This window comes from Blastocystis hominis, assembly GCF_000151665.1.
Source record: "Blastocystis hominis, Singapore isolate B (sub-type 7) whole genome shotgun sequence assembly, scaffold_7".
Classification (NCBI taxonomy): Eukaryota; class Bigyra; order Opalinata; family Blastocystidae; genus Blastocystis; species Blastocystis hominis.
In genome coordinates, this window is record NW_013171866.1 from 571,978 (window position 1) to 586,259 (window position 14,282).

At 37.4% G+C, this 14,282-nt stretch overlaps 2 protein-coding genes; one reads left to right on the forward strand and one right to left on the reverse strand.

The window, feature by feature from the left end:
- Positions 1-2,296: 2,296 nt before the first annotated feature.
- Positions 2,297-10,983, forward strand: GSBLH_T00004620001 (uncharacterized protein; the record flags this gene model as incomplete). XM_013043555.1 has 4 exons in its annotated part: positions 2,297-7,435; positions 10,602-10,707; positions 10,738-10,805; positions 10,837-10,983. 4 exons carry the CDS (start codon positions 2,297-2,299, stop codon positions 10,966-10,968), a joined length of 5,445 nt encoding a protein of 1,814 aa, XP_012899009.1. The 3' UTR covers positions 10,969-10,983.
- A 969-nt stretch (positions 10,984-11,952) lies between these two features.
- GSBLH_T00006850001 (uncharacterized protein) lies at positions 11,953-12,337 on the reverse strand (the record flags this gene model as incomplete). Its single annotated transcript, XM_013043556.1, has 4 exons — positions 11,953-12,078; positions 12,112-12,176; positions 12,206-12,293; positions 12,326-12,337. 4 exons carry the CDS (start codon positions 12,335-12,337, stop codon positions 11,953-11,955), a joined length of 291 nt encoding a protein of 96 aa, XP_012899010.1.
- Positions 12,338-14,282: the final 1,945 nt, after the last annotated feature.

Consider the following 14,282-nt stretch of genomic DNA (forward strand, 5'->3'; position numbering starts at 1 on the left):
CAGACGAGATGTAGCACTGGTCGAACGAGAGAGGATTGTCCAGCTTCACTTCCTTCTTCGTGGTATTACCGAACACTTCGATCATACTGAACTGGTTTGCAGAGGCAATCGTTGGGGGTGACGATGTCACCCCCGTGGGAAGCGAAGCTAGGCGGAACGAAGTTCCGCCGGGAGGCTTTGCCTCCCAAGCTTCCCCCATCGATGAAGGCACTTCATCATACACGTCTTCAATCGTCAACTGGAGTTCGAATTCGCCGTTCAGTCGCATCATCTTGCCATCCATATCGCGGAAGACGAACATCAATTGATCAAACCGAGTGATCATTGGTATACGCACGTCTTCCACACTTCGCACGTAGTCAGCCGTTGGATCGTCAATAATCATCGTGGTGAGCAGGTTGTTGTTCTGGTTGGCAATCTTCAGGTCCGATGATCGCACGATCGTCGAGTAGACCTGAATCACTTGGCGATTTCGCGTGATATCAATCACATTCGATCCACTGAACGAAGCAGGCAGAATGACCGTTCGTCCATCGAAGCCGAGGATCTCACGAATGTCAGGTGCATCTGTGAAGTCAATGGTGTGTGGAGACTGAATCCAGATACAGCCGAACGACGAGGCGTTAGTAGATATCGAGAATGTAGTATCAGTCATGGTATTGAGCAAGGCAATGATCTCACTGATCGTGTAATAACCAGCAGGGATTGTCACAGTCTCATCATTGCTGTTAGTAATCACATTCGTCGTGTCAACGTTGTTGAACATAGCCTGGGCATCCTTGGGTCGAAACAGGACAGTCATGGAAGTGATATAAGGATTCTTGTACTTGTAGGGGTTGATCCAGGTGAATGAGCCGTTGGTAGGTGAGCCTTGAATAAGCATGGAGTAGTGCATGGTCTTTCTCTCTTTACCTTAGTCAACAAGACAATGGGGAGGAATCGAAGATTCCTCCCGGGGCAACGTACGTTGCCCCATCACAACCATGGATACCATGGCCTACAATGGAAGTCAGGTTAACATTGCAGGAATTGGCCGAAATTGGCAGCCATGGGTTTCCGCGCGTTTCTTGTTATGGACATCGAGGTGAGCAGGTAGACAATGGCAGAAAATGGCCGAAAATGGTCGAAAAATGGTCGAAAAAAGTTCACCGCGGTTATTTGGTAGAAAATGGATTTTCGCGCATCTATCGCCTTTTCCCTACTACTAATACCACTCTGGAATGATCATGATATGTACAATAGTAATATTATTATTATCATTCCAAAAATATGACGTATTTCTTGTACGTAATGCTCACAATTTTACTGGTAATGATATCACTTGGATTGTTTTTGACTCTATTTCAGGTATTTTATGCCTTGTCTATCTCTGGGTGCGATAATTCTGACTACGAAGCTTATTTAGCACACTACAGCTCGAAGAATGGTACCAACAATCCTACCTACTTTTCGTAAACTATGTTGATGCATAATATTGTATAGGAAGCATTTAAGTGATTGGCAACAATCTTGTGAGGACATCCAGAAAAAGGCTCCCTACAGAAAATACCCTATGAATTTCTCCATTCTATCTGATTTTAGTGACGAAGACCTGGAAAAAATGATGGATCTTGGAGTGAAGTATTCTGGAGAGGGTTCCTATGCTGAGCCTGAGAGTACTCCTGCACCCTCCTGGCCAAACGAGTATGTTGTTGGTCGTGATATGTGCGAGGGAACTGAAAAGTATTCTGTCTCGAACTCGGACTCCACTTCATGGGCCAGTGCTTTGGTTCTTGCTGCTGAAGCTGCTTTGCGAAAAGAGGGACGTGATGCACACTTTTCTTTGCCCTATGTGTTGAAGTGTTTGAAGGAAAGCCAGGAAGTTGAGTTCAATGAAGTTTCTCCATCAGATATGATAGAGTTTGTTAGAGAGAAGGGTTTGATGACTGAAAACGACGCCAATCAGATTTCAGAAGAAGATCTTTGTACTGCTGATGTGAACAAGTTCTATTTTGAAGTGACGAAGAACGATATTCCGAACAAGAGCGGATTGATGAACTTTATTGCTGAGGGAGATCCTGTGATTGTGCTGATGGCTCTCGACCTGGTTCGAATGAAGACTGTGAACGATGTGACAGGCGATGACATTTACACGGGAGCTACGGACGAACCTTCTTTGTACGGTGTGATGAAGGGATTCGATGAAAAGAAATGGACCGTGACTTTCAACGTGGTGCCTTGCGAGAATATCGAGATGAATCTTCCTGTTGTGGATAGCGATACGAATGCAAACTATGCTGGAATTGCTGGATATGCGATGTCGATCAAGTTTGCGTCGGGACCAATCGATAGTCTTCCCACGATTACCCCCACGGCCGAAGGTCCGACCTCGGAGGTTCCTACTACTCAAGCTCCTACTACTCAGGCTCCTACTACCCAGGCTCCTACCACTCAGGTTCCTACCACTCAGGCTCCTACTACCCAGGCTCCTACTACCCAGGCTCCTACCACTCAGGCTCCTACCACTCAGGCTCCTACTACCCAGGCTCCTACCACTCAGGCTCCTACCACTCAGGCTCCTACTACCCAGGCTCCTACTACCCAGGCTCCTACTACCCAGGCTCCTACCACTCAGGCTCCTACTACCCAGGCTCCTACCACTCAGGCTCCTACCACTCAGGCTCCTACTGTTCCAGGAAAGTTACTAATTCAAATAGTGCGTACTTGTGGAACTACGGCTCCTGAGGAGGAATCGTTTGCTATATTTGAAGGAGAAGATTATCTGTCGTCAGAACCAATATATAGTGTAACAGGCTGTGTAACGGGCACTGAAGAAATCTGGATTAATCCAGTTTTGCACACTATTCTGTTAAAGGACAGTGGATCGAATGGCTGGGATTCAGGTTCAAAAGTTGAGCTGTATTATATGGGTGCTTCGTTTTTGTTTACGATGAGTTCGGATGCTGAATATACCTCAACTTTCAATTTTGGACCGACTCCTACAGAAGGTCCTAAGGAAATTGTAGTGGATGACAGCATTGGCTCAATCGACAACATTCCAAAAGATGTAACTAAGCTGACATTCAAGGAAGGTTCTTTCAACAATGTGACGTCTGTTGTACTCGATTTCCCTTATTTGAAAATCCTGATATTCGAGGATAACACATTTATGAATACCCAGTATATTGAGATAAATGCACCTGTTCTGGAAGAATTAATAATTGGTGAGAATTGCTTCTCTGGACTGGCTACTACTCGAAGATTGCTGGATGTATCTGGAAAATTAGTACTCAACACTCCTGCATTGAAAAAAGTGGTTGTTGGTACTAATTCCATGCAAAACATTAGCATTGTGGTACTGACTCAAGTGAGTGTCGATATTCAATTTGTTCTGAGTATGAATGCGATGAGCAATGTCAGTCTAATCCAATACAGAGTGGAGATAACCATTGAAGTAGTTATTCAAATCAAGATATCGATTGAAAACAATGAAGGCCATGAAGGACCTGTCGATATTGAACCTATTAACCCTCCTACTACTCAAGCACCTACTACTCAGGTTCCCACCACTCAAGCACCTACACCCACTCCTACCCCTACTCCTACTCCAACTCCTACTCCTACTCCTGAACCTTGGTTCCCCATCTATGATCCTTTCATTCTCGGAGATAATTGCAATTATGCAACTCCTGATGTTTGCAAACAAGAGATCATTTCGGAAACCAATGTTACTAGATTGTATTTGACAATTCGTGATGCTTATCCTACGAAAGCTTTAGCTCATACTCGTGTAATTGCTCTTGCTGGAGTTGATAAAATCAGTATTCAATTATGGTTTAATTCTCTGAATAAACAAGCAATGAATCCTGCTCCTATCGATTTCTACATTATGAATGATCCTATTAAAGGTCGAACTATTAGTACTGAACTTGCTATACTTCATTTGAGATTGGCTCAATTCACACATCCTCGTATTCTCTATATTGGTGATGGAACATTATATCGTGAAGGATTCTTAGAAGTATTGAAGTATATGAATGATAACAAAGATAAGAATTGGTTTGTAAATTTGGAAGAATTCTATGTTGTGAAGAACTACATTGCTTCATATGATTATCAGATAGGCAGTCAGCATCCTGATTATGCTTCTAATCTTACTAGAGATATTGTTGATTTGCTATATAACATGTGTACAAATAAAATCTATTTCCCAAAATTGCGATACATAAATCTGAATATGAATGGATATGGTTTGCCGGGAGGTTCTGAATTCTCTGAGGAATTGAGAAATGCTTGTCCTTCTGAAACTGGTGTTACAATTGAAGCTATTGTAGAGATTATGGTGAAATCTCCTGTATTCTGTGTGGATGATAATGCTTTCCAGTCTCAAACAATGACTCGAACTTACTATTATGATATGAATGATGCTAAAGATGCTGCTCAATGTCGTTTCAATTGGAATTGGGAAGTGAATGGCATGTTTAACAGTGATATAACTGGACCATATCCTTTGCCTAGTACTCCGGATTGTCCTGGATATGAACCTACTACTCAGGTTCCCACCACTCAAGCACCTACACCCACTCCTACTCCTACTCCTACTCCTACTCCTACTCCTACTCCTGAACCTTGGTTCCCCATCTATGATCCTTTCATTCTCGGAGATAATTGCAATTATGCAACTCCTGATGTTTGCAAACAAGAGATCATTTCGGAAACCAATGTTACTAGATTGTATTTGACAATTCGTGATGCTTATCCTACGAAAGCTTTAGCTCATACTCGTGTAATTGCTCTTGCTGGAGTTGATAAAATCAGTATTCAATTATGGTTTGATTCTCTGAATAAACAAGTAATGAATCCTGCTCCTATCGATTTCTACATTATGAATGATCCTATTAAAGGTCGAACTATTAGTACTGAACTTGCTATACTTCATTTGAGATTGGCTCAATTCACACATCCTCGTATTCTCTATATTGGTGATGGAACATTATATCGTGAAGGATTCTTAGAAGTATTGAAGTATATGAATGATAACAAAGATATGGATTGGTTTGTAAATTTGGAAGAATTCTATGTTGTGAAGAACTACATTGCTACATATGATTTCTCAATAGAATCACAGCATCCTGATTATGCTGCTAATCTTACTAGAGATATTGTTGATTTGCTATATAACATGTGTACAAATAAAATCTATTTCCCAAAATTGCGATACATAAATCTGAATATGAATGGATACAATTTGGTGGGAGCTGCTGGATTCGCTGAGGAATTGAAAAATGCTTGTTCTCCTTCTGAAACTGGTGTTACAATTGAAGCTACTGGGGTTTTGGTGAAATATCCTGTATTCTGTGTGGATGACCAATATTTCCAGTCTCAAACAATGACTCGAACTTACTATTATGATATGAATGATGCTAAAGATGCTGCTCAATGTCGTTTCAATTGGAATTGGGAAGTGACTGGCAGTTTCAACAGTGATATAACTGGACCATATCCTTTGCCTAGTACTCCGGATTGTCCTGGATATGAACCTACTACTCAGGTTCCCACCACTCAAGCACCTACACCCACTCCTACCCCTACTCCTACTCCTACTCCTACTCCTACTCCTGAACCTTGGTTCCCCATCTATGATCCTTTCATTCTCGGAGATAATTGCAATTATGCAACTCCTGATGTTTGCAAACAAGAGATCATTTCGGAAACCAATGTTACTAGATTGTATTTGACAATTCGTGATGCTTATCCTACGAAAGCTTTAGCTCATACTCGTGTAATTGCTCTTGCTGGAGTTGATAAAATCAGTATTCAATTATGGTTTGATTCTCTGAATAAACAAGTAAGGAATCCTGCTCCTATCGATTTCTACATTATGAATGATCCTATTATGGGTCGAACTATTAGTACTGAACTTGCTATACTTCATTTGAGATTGGCTCAATTCACACGTCCTCGCATTCTCTATATTAGTGATGGAACATTATATCGTGAAGGATTCTTAGAAGTATTGAAGTATATGAATGATAACAAAAATAAGAATTGGTTTGTAAATTTGGAAGAATTCCATGTTGTGAAGAACTACATTGCTACATATGATTACATAATGGAGGGGCAGAAGCCTGGTTATGCTGCTAATCTTACTAGAGATATTGTTGATATTCTGAATGAAATATGTACAAATAAAGCCAATTTCCCAAAATTGCGATACATAAATCTGAATATGAATGGATACAATTTGGTGGGAGCTGCTACTTTTGCTGAGGAATTGAAAAGTGCTTGTTCTCCTTCTGTAACTGGTGTTACAATTGAAGCTGGAGAGACTTTGGTGAAATATCCTGTATTCTGTGTGGATGACCAATATTTCCAGTCTCAAACAATGACTCGAACTTACTATTATGATATGAATGATGCTAAAGATGCTGCTCAATGTCGTTTCAATTGGAATTGGGAAGTGACTGGCAGTTTCAACAATGATATAACTGGACCATATCCTTTGCCTAGTACTCCGGATTGTCCTGGATATGAACCTACTACTCAGGTTCCCACCACTCAAGCACCTACACCCACTCCTACCCCTACTCCTACGCCAACTCCTACTCCTACTCCTGAACCTTGGTTCCCCATCTATGATCCTTTCATTCTCGGAGATAATTGCAATTATGCAACTCCTGATGTTTGCAAACAAGAGATCATTTCGGAAACCAATGTTACTAGATTGTATTTGACAATTCGTGATGCTTATCCTACGAAAGCTTTAGCTCATACTCGTGTAATTGCTCTTGCTGGAGTTGATAAAATCAGTATTCAATTATGGTTTGATTCTCTGAATAAACAAGTAAGGAATCCTGCTCCTATCGATTTCTACATTATGAATGATCCTATTATGGGTCGAACTATTAGTACTGAACTTGCTATACTTCATTTGAGATTGGCTCAATTCACACGTCCTCGCATTCTCTATATTAGTGATGGAACATTATATCGTGAAGGATTCTTAGAAGTATTGAAGTATATGAATGATAACAAAAATAAGAATTGGTTTGTAAATTTGGAAGAATTCCATGTTGTGAAGAACTACATTGCTACATATGATTACATAATGGAGGGGCAGAAGCCTGGTTATGCTGCTAATCTTACTAGAGATATTGTTGATATTCTGAATGAAATATGTACAAATAAAGCCAATTTCCCAAAATTGCGATACATAAATCTGAATATGAATGGATACAATTTGGTGGGAGCTGCTACTTTTGCTGAGGAATTGAAAAGTGCTTGTTCTCCTTCTGTAACTGGTGTTACAATTGAAGCTGGAGAGACTTTGGTGAAATATCCTGTATTCTGTGTGGATGACCAATATTTCCAGTCTCAAACAATGACTCGAACTTACTATTATGATATGAATGATGCTAAAGATGCTGCTCAATGTCGTTTCAATTGGAATTGGGAAGTGAATGGCAGTTTCAACAATGATATAACTGGACCATATCCTTTGGATACTACTCCGAATTGTCCTGGATATACAGAATAATAATGATTAGCTTTCAGTAATGTTAAGATTATAAATGATTATTGACTGCTTTTCTGTTTGTTGTATAGTGAAGGCTGATGCTATATGAATAATTGATTTTCAAATACTATACTCTAATACTTGAAATGTGTGTTTTTCCTTATTTTGTATTTACTTATTTAGATAATCATTTCGGTTTATTTATATCTTTTTTATTGTGTAGATATGTCCACCTAATACAATCATATACCCTAATATTCATGTTCATTTATAGACATTTGAGCCTTAGTTTTTATTTTGGTATCCATTTGTAACTCTCAACATTTGTAATATCTCGCTATGTGAGCTTATATAAAATGGCTCAAGTCTTCAGGGATACTTTATTATATTACAATTTCTTATCAATTCAAACATTCTAAATGATAATACAACCAATGTCCATAAGAGTCGCATTTGTGGATATTTGTGAATACACCATTTATGCTTATTCTAATATGTTGTTGAGGAATATAAATCATAATGATTAAGGAGTACATAACACATACATTGGCTAATATCATTGTTACTTGATATTACTCATGTAATAAATTGAATATACCTTTTTGTGAATTGGAATCAATACTTCTGCATTACTATAAGTGTGAATATGATGCAAATATACCAATAATAATAAAGTGTCATTGAAGGTGGAGATAACCTGCATTATAATAGAAAACAATTTAAAAAGAGTATTTATAGTGCTTCCTTTTTATGAAATTGATCCATGAATAGTATTACCATAAAGGATTATTAAAGAGATTCTGTTTTTTGTATATTGGTACAAGTATTATCATATTGTTTCTTATATTATGGAAGCAATTTATCAATAATGGAATCTCCAAGTATTTTCTGTTTCAACAATTGTTTACTATATTTTCTGTTGTATTATACATGACAATTCTATAATGCCATTATCTGGAAAAGACTATCCATAACCCTATATTCTATTTCATTGATTTCAACATCATTGCATTTTTATATCATTGTTTGTTTATGTATTATTATTTTTCTGTTATTATCTACAAGAATTGTCACTCTGTTATGTCTGATTAGTATTTTATGGCATATAATGCAATCGCACATGTTAATAAGGTATTCATGTGAGATGATATCGTTTTTTTCTTTTTGACTTCAATATATATACATACGGAATAATCGTTTGATTGATGTTTTCAATGAACCACTGGATTTATCTCAAAACGAGAGATATGATAGTTAATCGTTTCTATTGAGTTGTTATTATCTTTATTAATCTTAGTATATTTGCAATACTGATCACTTATTGGTCAGTTTATATGCTGTCCATATTCACAAATATAATGTATTGTTGCTATTGTTGATTATATTCAACTGTGGATTGAGATGACGATAATAGACTATTTCTGCTTGACACAATTTGATACAAATGCTTATGATTGGATATACATTGTATCAAGTTGATTTGATCTCCTTATTGTTTAATATGTTAGCAGACGAATATGCTTAATGAACTAAGCTCTTGTGTGTTAAAAGTGCAGTGCTATATCACTTATTGCTAACATATCAAACAAAAAGAAAGCTAAAGAGACCGAATATCTTTACGAATACGACCCAAGGGATTGCTCTCTCCATAATACGTAGACGCCTTCTCCTGAAAACATCACTAATTCTCTTGAGAACAAGAAGGAAGAGATATTATTGCTTCCCCATTACACACACACGTCGAATTCTATGGTAATAAGAAACTGCTGATTTTACACTATCATATATTTTCGTGCTCAATACTGCAATATTCTTTTTTGTAAATAATCGCGAAACTGAAATTGTTGCAGAAACCCATTCGTCACATAAAACAGGCTTTAAAAAGCTCAAAGACTGTTTCATGTAAAGACTTCCAGGAATCTACTCAGCAGCTCGTTATTATCATACACGGCTTCCGATCATCGCAGAGAACATACTACCTAACAGCATTCCGGGAACAATTGGCTTGTTACCTTTATTCTCCCATTTATGAATAGGATTATTGTCACACGTAATAGCAGAATAAATTTCAATCGAAAAATTAACCATTTTACCAAGCTATACTGTTTTTTTGTCAAATGTTCTTTTCCAGGTCAAGGAATCTCCAACATGCAAGTGGAAAGGTTTTCCTTTGGTGAACTACAATTATCATGAAAGAAATTGCGCAACCTGCTGAATACTGCCTTCTCCATCCATTATCGTACAATGGAACCTGCATACAATACCAACCAACTTTGATAAATTATGCTTATAGAGAGCAGTATACATCGCTGCATTTGAAAGCATTATTGTTTGCTACTTATTAGATTAATACGCAAGATCAATACAATATTAATATTTAAATAAAATCGAAATTAGAAGAATACAACCTGTTTTTACTGGGTTTTGCATTTCTATCCTCACTGTTTTTCCCCTTTCTTTTTAACGCGATGTATGTAAAATACATTGCTTGAAAAGGTAGCTGTCATCGTTTCCCTATGATAGTGGTTACTATCTCAGAAAACACTCATTTAAAACCATTTTGATATAGATAGGAAATTTGAAGTAATAATAAGCCTTATGTCATAGTCTCACGTATCATCAAACAGGCTTTTGGGTATTCTACGAAAATACTAGAGATATGCTGTTTTTCATGCATATAAAGCTATTTACAACGAGCTAACAAACAAGTATGCATTGGTTCTGATAAAGAGTCATAATCTGTGAATATCGAATGATAAATACGTACCATATGCCAAGAATACTGGCTTCATTCACATGTGGATCAATAATAAAGAAATACACGTGTATTGTGCAATTGTAGTAGTAGTATCAAAATTTCCATTCATACCAAAGTATATATCTCTGATTATCATATTTCTTTAAAAGTGCAAGCAAATATGTAGGAGAATATATGATTTTGATTGAGGAAATACGAGTATAATTATCAAGACGACTCACACTGTACATATGATGAAACTCCTGCTCGTTTTTTCTAATTTAGAGGCACTGACACAGAATTCGAGATGGTATATATATGTCATGCACTATTGATATTATGTGAGGAACAGATCTAACCACCATGTAGGTTCACGTTCCCAAGACTGAGAAAACCTACTGCAAAAAGTGTAATAAGCACACTGAGCACAAGGTTACACAGTACAAGGCTGGAAAGGCTTCTTTGAGACCGCAAGGTGGAACTTGTATTCTAAGCTGACAAATAGGAAAACGACGATACGATATGAAGCAAAAGGGTTATGGTGGTCAGACGAAGCCTATTTTCCACAAGAAGGTAAGATCGTGCTCTGTGTTTTATCTTGTAGGCTAAGCAAACCAAGAAGTTGGTTCTCCGTCTCGAGTGTAAGGAGTGCAAGATGAGAGCCCAGCGTCCTCTTAAGAGATGCAAGACCCTTGAGATTGGTGAAAAGAAGAATAAGGATGCTCAGACTTATTAAGATTCAGGTTGCTTCCTTGTGTTTGTTTATAAGCAATATTTCATCGAATGGGCTTCCTTTTGCTTTATTGGTCATAGTGCAGTACTCTTAAGAATTGGTATTGAGTTTATCTCCTCCTTATTGTTTCGTTGTAATTTTCATATAATCACATTTCTATGAACACCTGTTTCAAGAGTGTTGAGAAACACTATATTATATAGATTCCTCCAAAAATTCCTATTATTTAGCAAAGCAACCTATACTGAATTGGAGGTATATTTTAAACAAATGTGCAAAGCATAAAACAAAGAAACATAAAAGGAAAAATCAAACAAAGTAATGATGATATTGGTTCACATGTTCTTCACTACAGTATGTCCATATTCAAAGTCTTTTTACTAATTCTCCCAATACTGTCATCTAGTTTATTTGAAGGAATTACGTGACTTAGCGCAAGATCAAACAATTAGACAAGCATTAATGTAAAACCCTGTATTTCTAACCAACAGTCTGTAAAACAAACAAGCAAACAAGATAAAAGAACAATTTGAATCAATAAAATAACGGTAGGAATAGATAGGTTATGAGTGCGAAGGCGAATGTGAATGTGAACAATTTCGATGACTCATAGAAGAGCGAGAGCGAGAACGAGATCTTTTGTGATGACGATGATGATGATGACGGTGGTGGTGATGATCTGCGTGGTGATAAGGTTTGTTCCTCTAAAATAACAATTCCTTATAAAAAACAACTCGATGGCGATTGTCCTCTTCATGATTCTTTCTATCAAGCGTAGACACATCCCTATTCGCAATCGACTCTTCATCAGCTGGTTTTGTCTCACTCTGATGAGCGGAAGCAATCTAAAAGAATGATATACACACTATTGTGACTACTTTATGCCCATCATCAGCTGTCTGTGATGAATTGTATTTTACACTAAACGCCTTTCCCGCCTCTTCTTTGGATGAAGATGTACTCACTCTTTCACTATGCACCTGAATATTACACACAGATATGCAAAAAAACAGTCTGAGTCGATTCTTGCTTGGTAGATACAACCGATTGATTATGAATAATACTTGGTACAGAAAGACCTAACATCTCCATCATTGTGATTTCCTCCTGAAGCTGCAAAATAAAATACATACTCTAGCTATTTACCTTGATTTGTAGACGTTTACTGTCGTCATCCGACCGTTTTTCCTCTTTTGTATACCACAAACTATCTACAGTAATATTCGCATTCAAATAATACCTTTATTGTGAGATAGACTACTTCCCATAATAGAATTCCCGAGATAGTTGGAACGGTGCTTATCATTACTAATTGCTTCCCAATCAACCTATTTTATATTTTTTCATAGAGTGTAACTACTTTTCTCGACATTCTTAACTATTTCAAAGTAAATTTGTGAAAACTGCTACTGAGCTTTCGCTTTGCCAAGACAATTTTCAGAATGCTCACATCTATTGTATACCATTATTTGAATGTATTAGCTGAGTGTTTTAGTGTTTAGACCTATTGTGCTACATTTTTCGGCAGTAAAAGCAGTTTTCTAGTGTATGTGCAATACTAAATGATATTCTATAATCATTCGATAATATACTTTCTTATTATGTGTCTCATTCATTGTTATCCTAAATTAAACAACTCAGAGTACTAATTGTCATTATTACTGTGAGATATAGACTCTTTTCGCTGAAGAACGACTCTTGTGTAGGGCTTTGTTTAGTAATACGTTTGACTCGCCCATATCCAGGAATTGTATCATTGTTGTACTTATTATTGCTAAATGATTCAGTATAGTCGAATTATTGTATAGATGAACTGTCGCTGATTTGTTATTTCAAAAAACCATCAATACAAATACAAATGCCTTTTTTCACATTATTAAAAGTGTCATATCCTTTTCAATAGAGACTAACATCCATCCCAAATCTACTGTTTTTGAAGTTGAGATATTCTTTGATACAAAGCTGACCATATATATTGAATCTGGATGTGTTTATTCAGAACAGAAGACACATCTATATCTTATTTCCTCCATGTGAAAAAACTGGTGATTGATTTTGATTCGATGTTTACAAATGAATAGACCATATTGATATGATTAAGATTTGGGATATCTAGAGTTCTCAATCACATTGCCATGTACCAACTTTCTAAGGTGACGGAACGGGGTTCATAAAAACTGCCTCCTCCAGTATTATTGATACTGATTAGACAGGGAAGATCTATTGCATTATATGAAATCACCAATGCAATTCATACTTCTCATGACCAACATTGTTGACTCGTCATTTCCACACAGCGCACAGTACCCTAACTCGATAGTCAGTAATGAAGGTAGATCTAATCAATTATTCCATTCAGTAAAGAACATCACTCTCAAAAATAATCGACGAACTACCAAAAGTTGTGGCACCTAACTTTATCGTACGAAGATAAGGCAGATCTTAGAAATCAAAATAAAGAAACAATCATTACCCTGCAAAACAAAAGATTGATTCAAATCAAAATTCCATGAATTGGTTTCAACGTCACCGATCTTAATACCTTGAAGGGATGCAAGATTCTTCAGTTCAAATTCGCCTCCAAAGTCTGCGAAACTTGATTGACCTATCTCAATCCATTCCAGTGACTCGCAATTCACTATGTAGAGTGATTTTGTCGAGTCGTTTGCTCTTGCCTTTGCAGCTTTGTAGTCAGCATCCCATTCTTGCTGCTTGACTTTTGTAAAAGAGTTTCTTCCAATTTTCAATCTTTTCAGTTGATTCATTCCATCGATTCTGAACGTTTTTACGTTTCCAAAGCAATCATCACCAATTTCAATTGAGCGTAACCACCCGAATTCGTTCAGATTCAATTCACTGATATCATTACAACAGTTCGATGAAATTACCAAATCTGTCACTTCTAAATTAATGTTGTGCAATTCTTTAAAAGAGCTAATGGTGGATATTTGACGACATGGAGTGTACCATCCATCATAGAGATCTCTTCCACTCACTTCCACTCCATCTTTCCATTCCACTTCGCGAGTAGCAATCCGAGTTTCTTCATCGATCCAGTATCCTCGACCATTTCGAAGAAACGATTCTTTCGATTCATCATAAACGAATTCACCCACATACAGGGGAATTTGGTTGGAAGCAATGGTGTTGTTGCCGTTTTCCTTGAATTCGATCATGATGGCTCCTTCGATCTTGCGGATGATCTCCACCAGCTTGTTCCCCTTCCACATCCCCTCAAGCAACATGGCACCCGTTTCTTCGTCATACTGGATGCCCCATCCTTCTCGTTCTCGCTTTTCGTTAAATTCACCGTGATA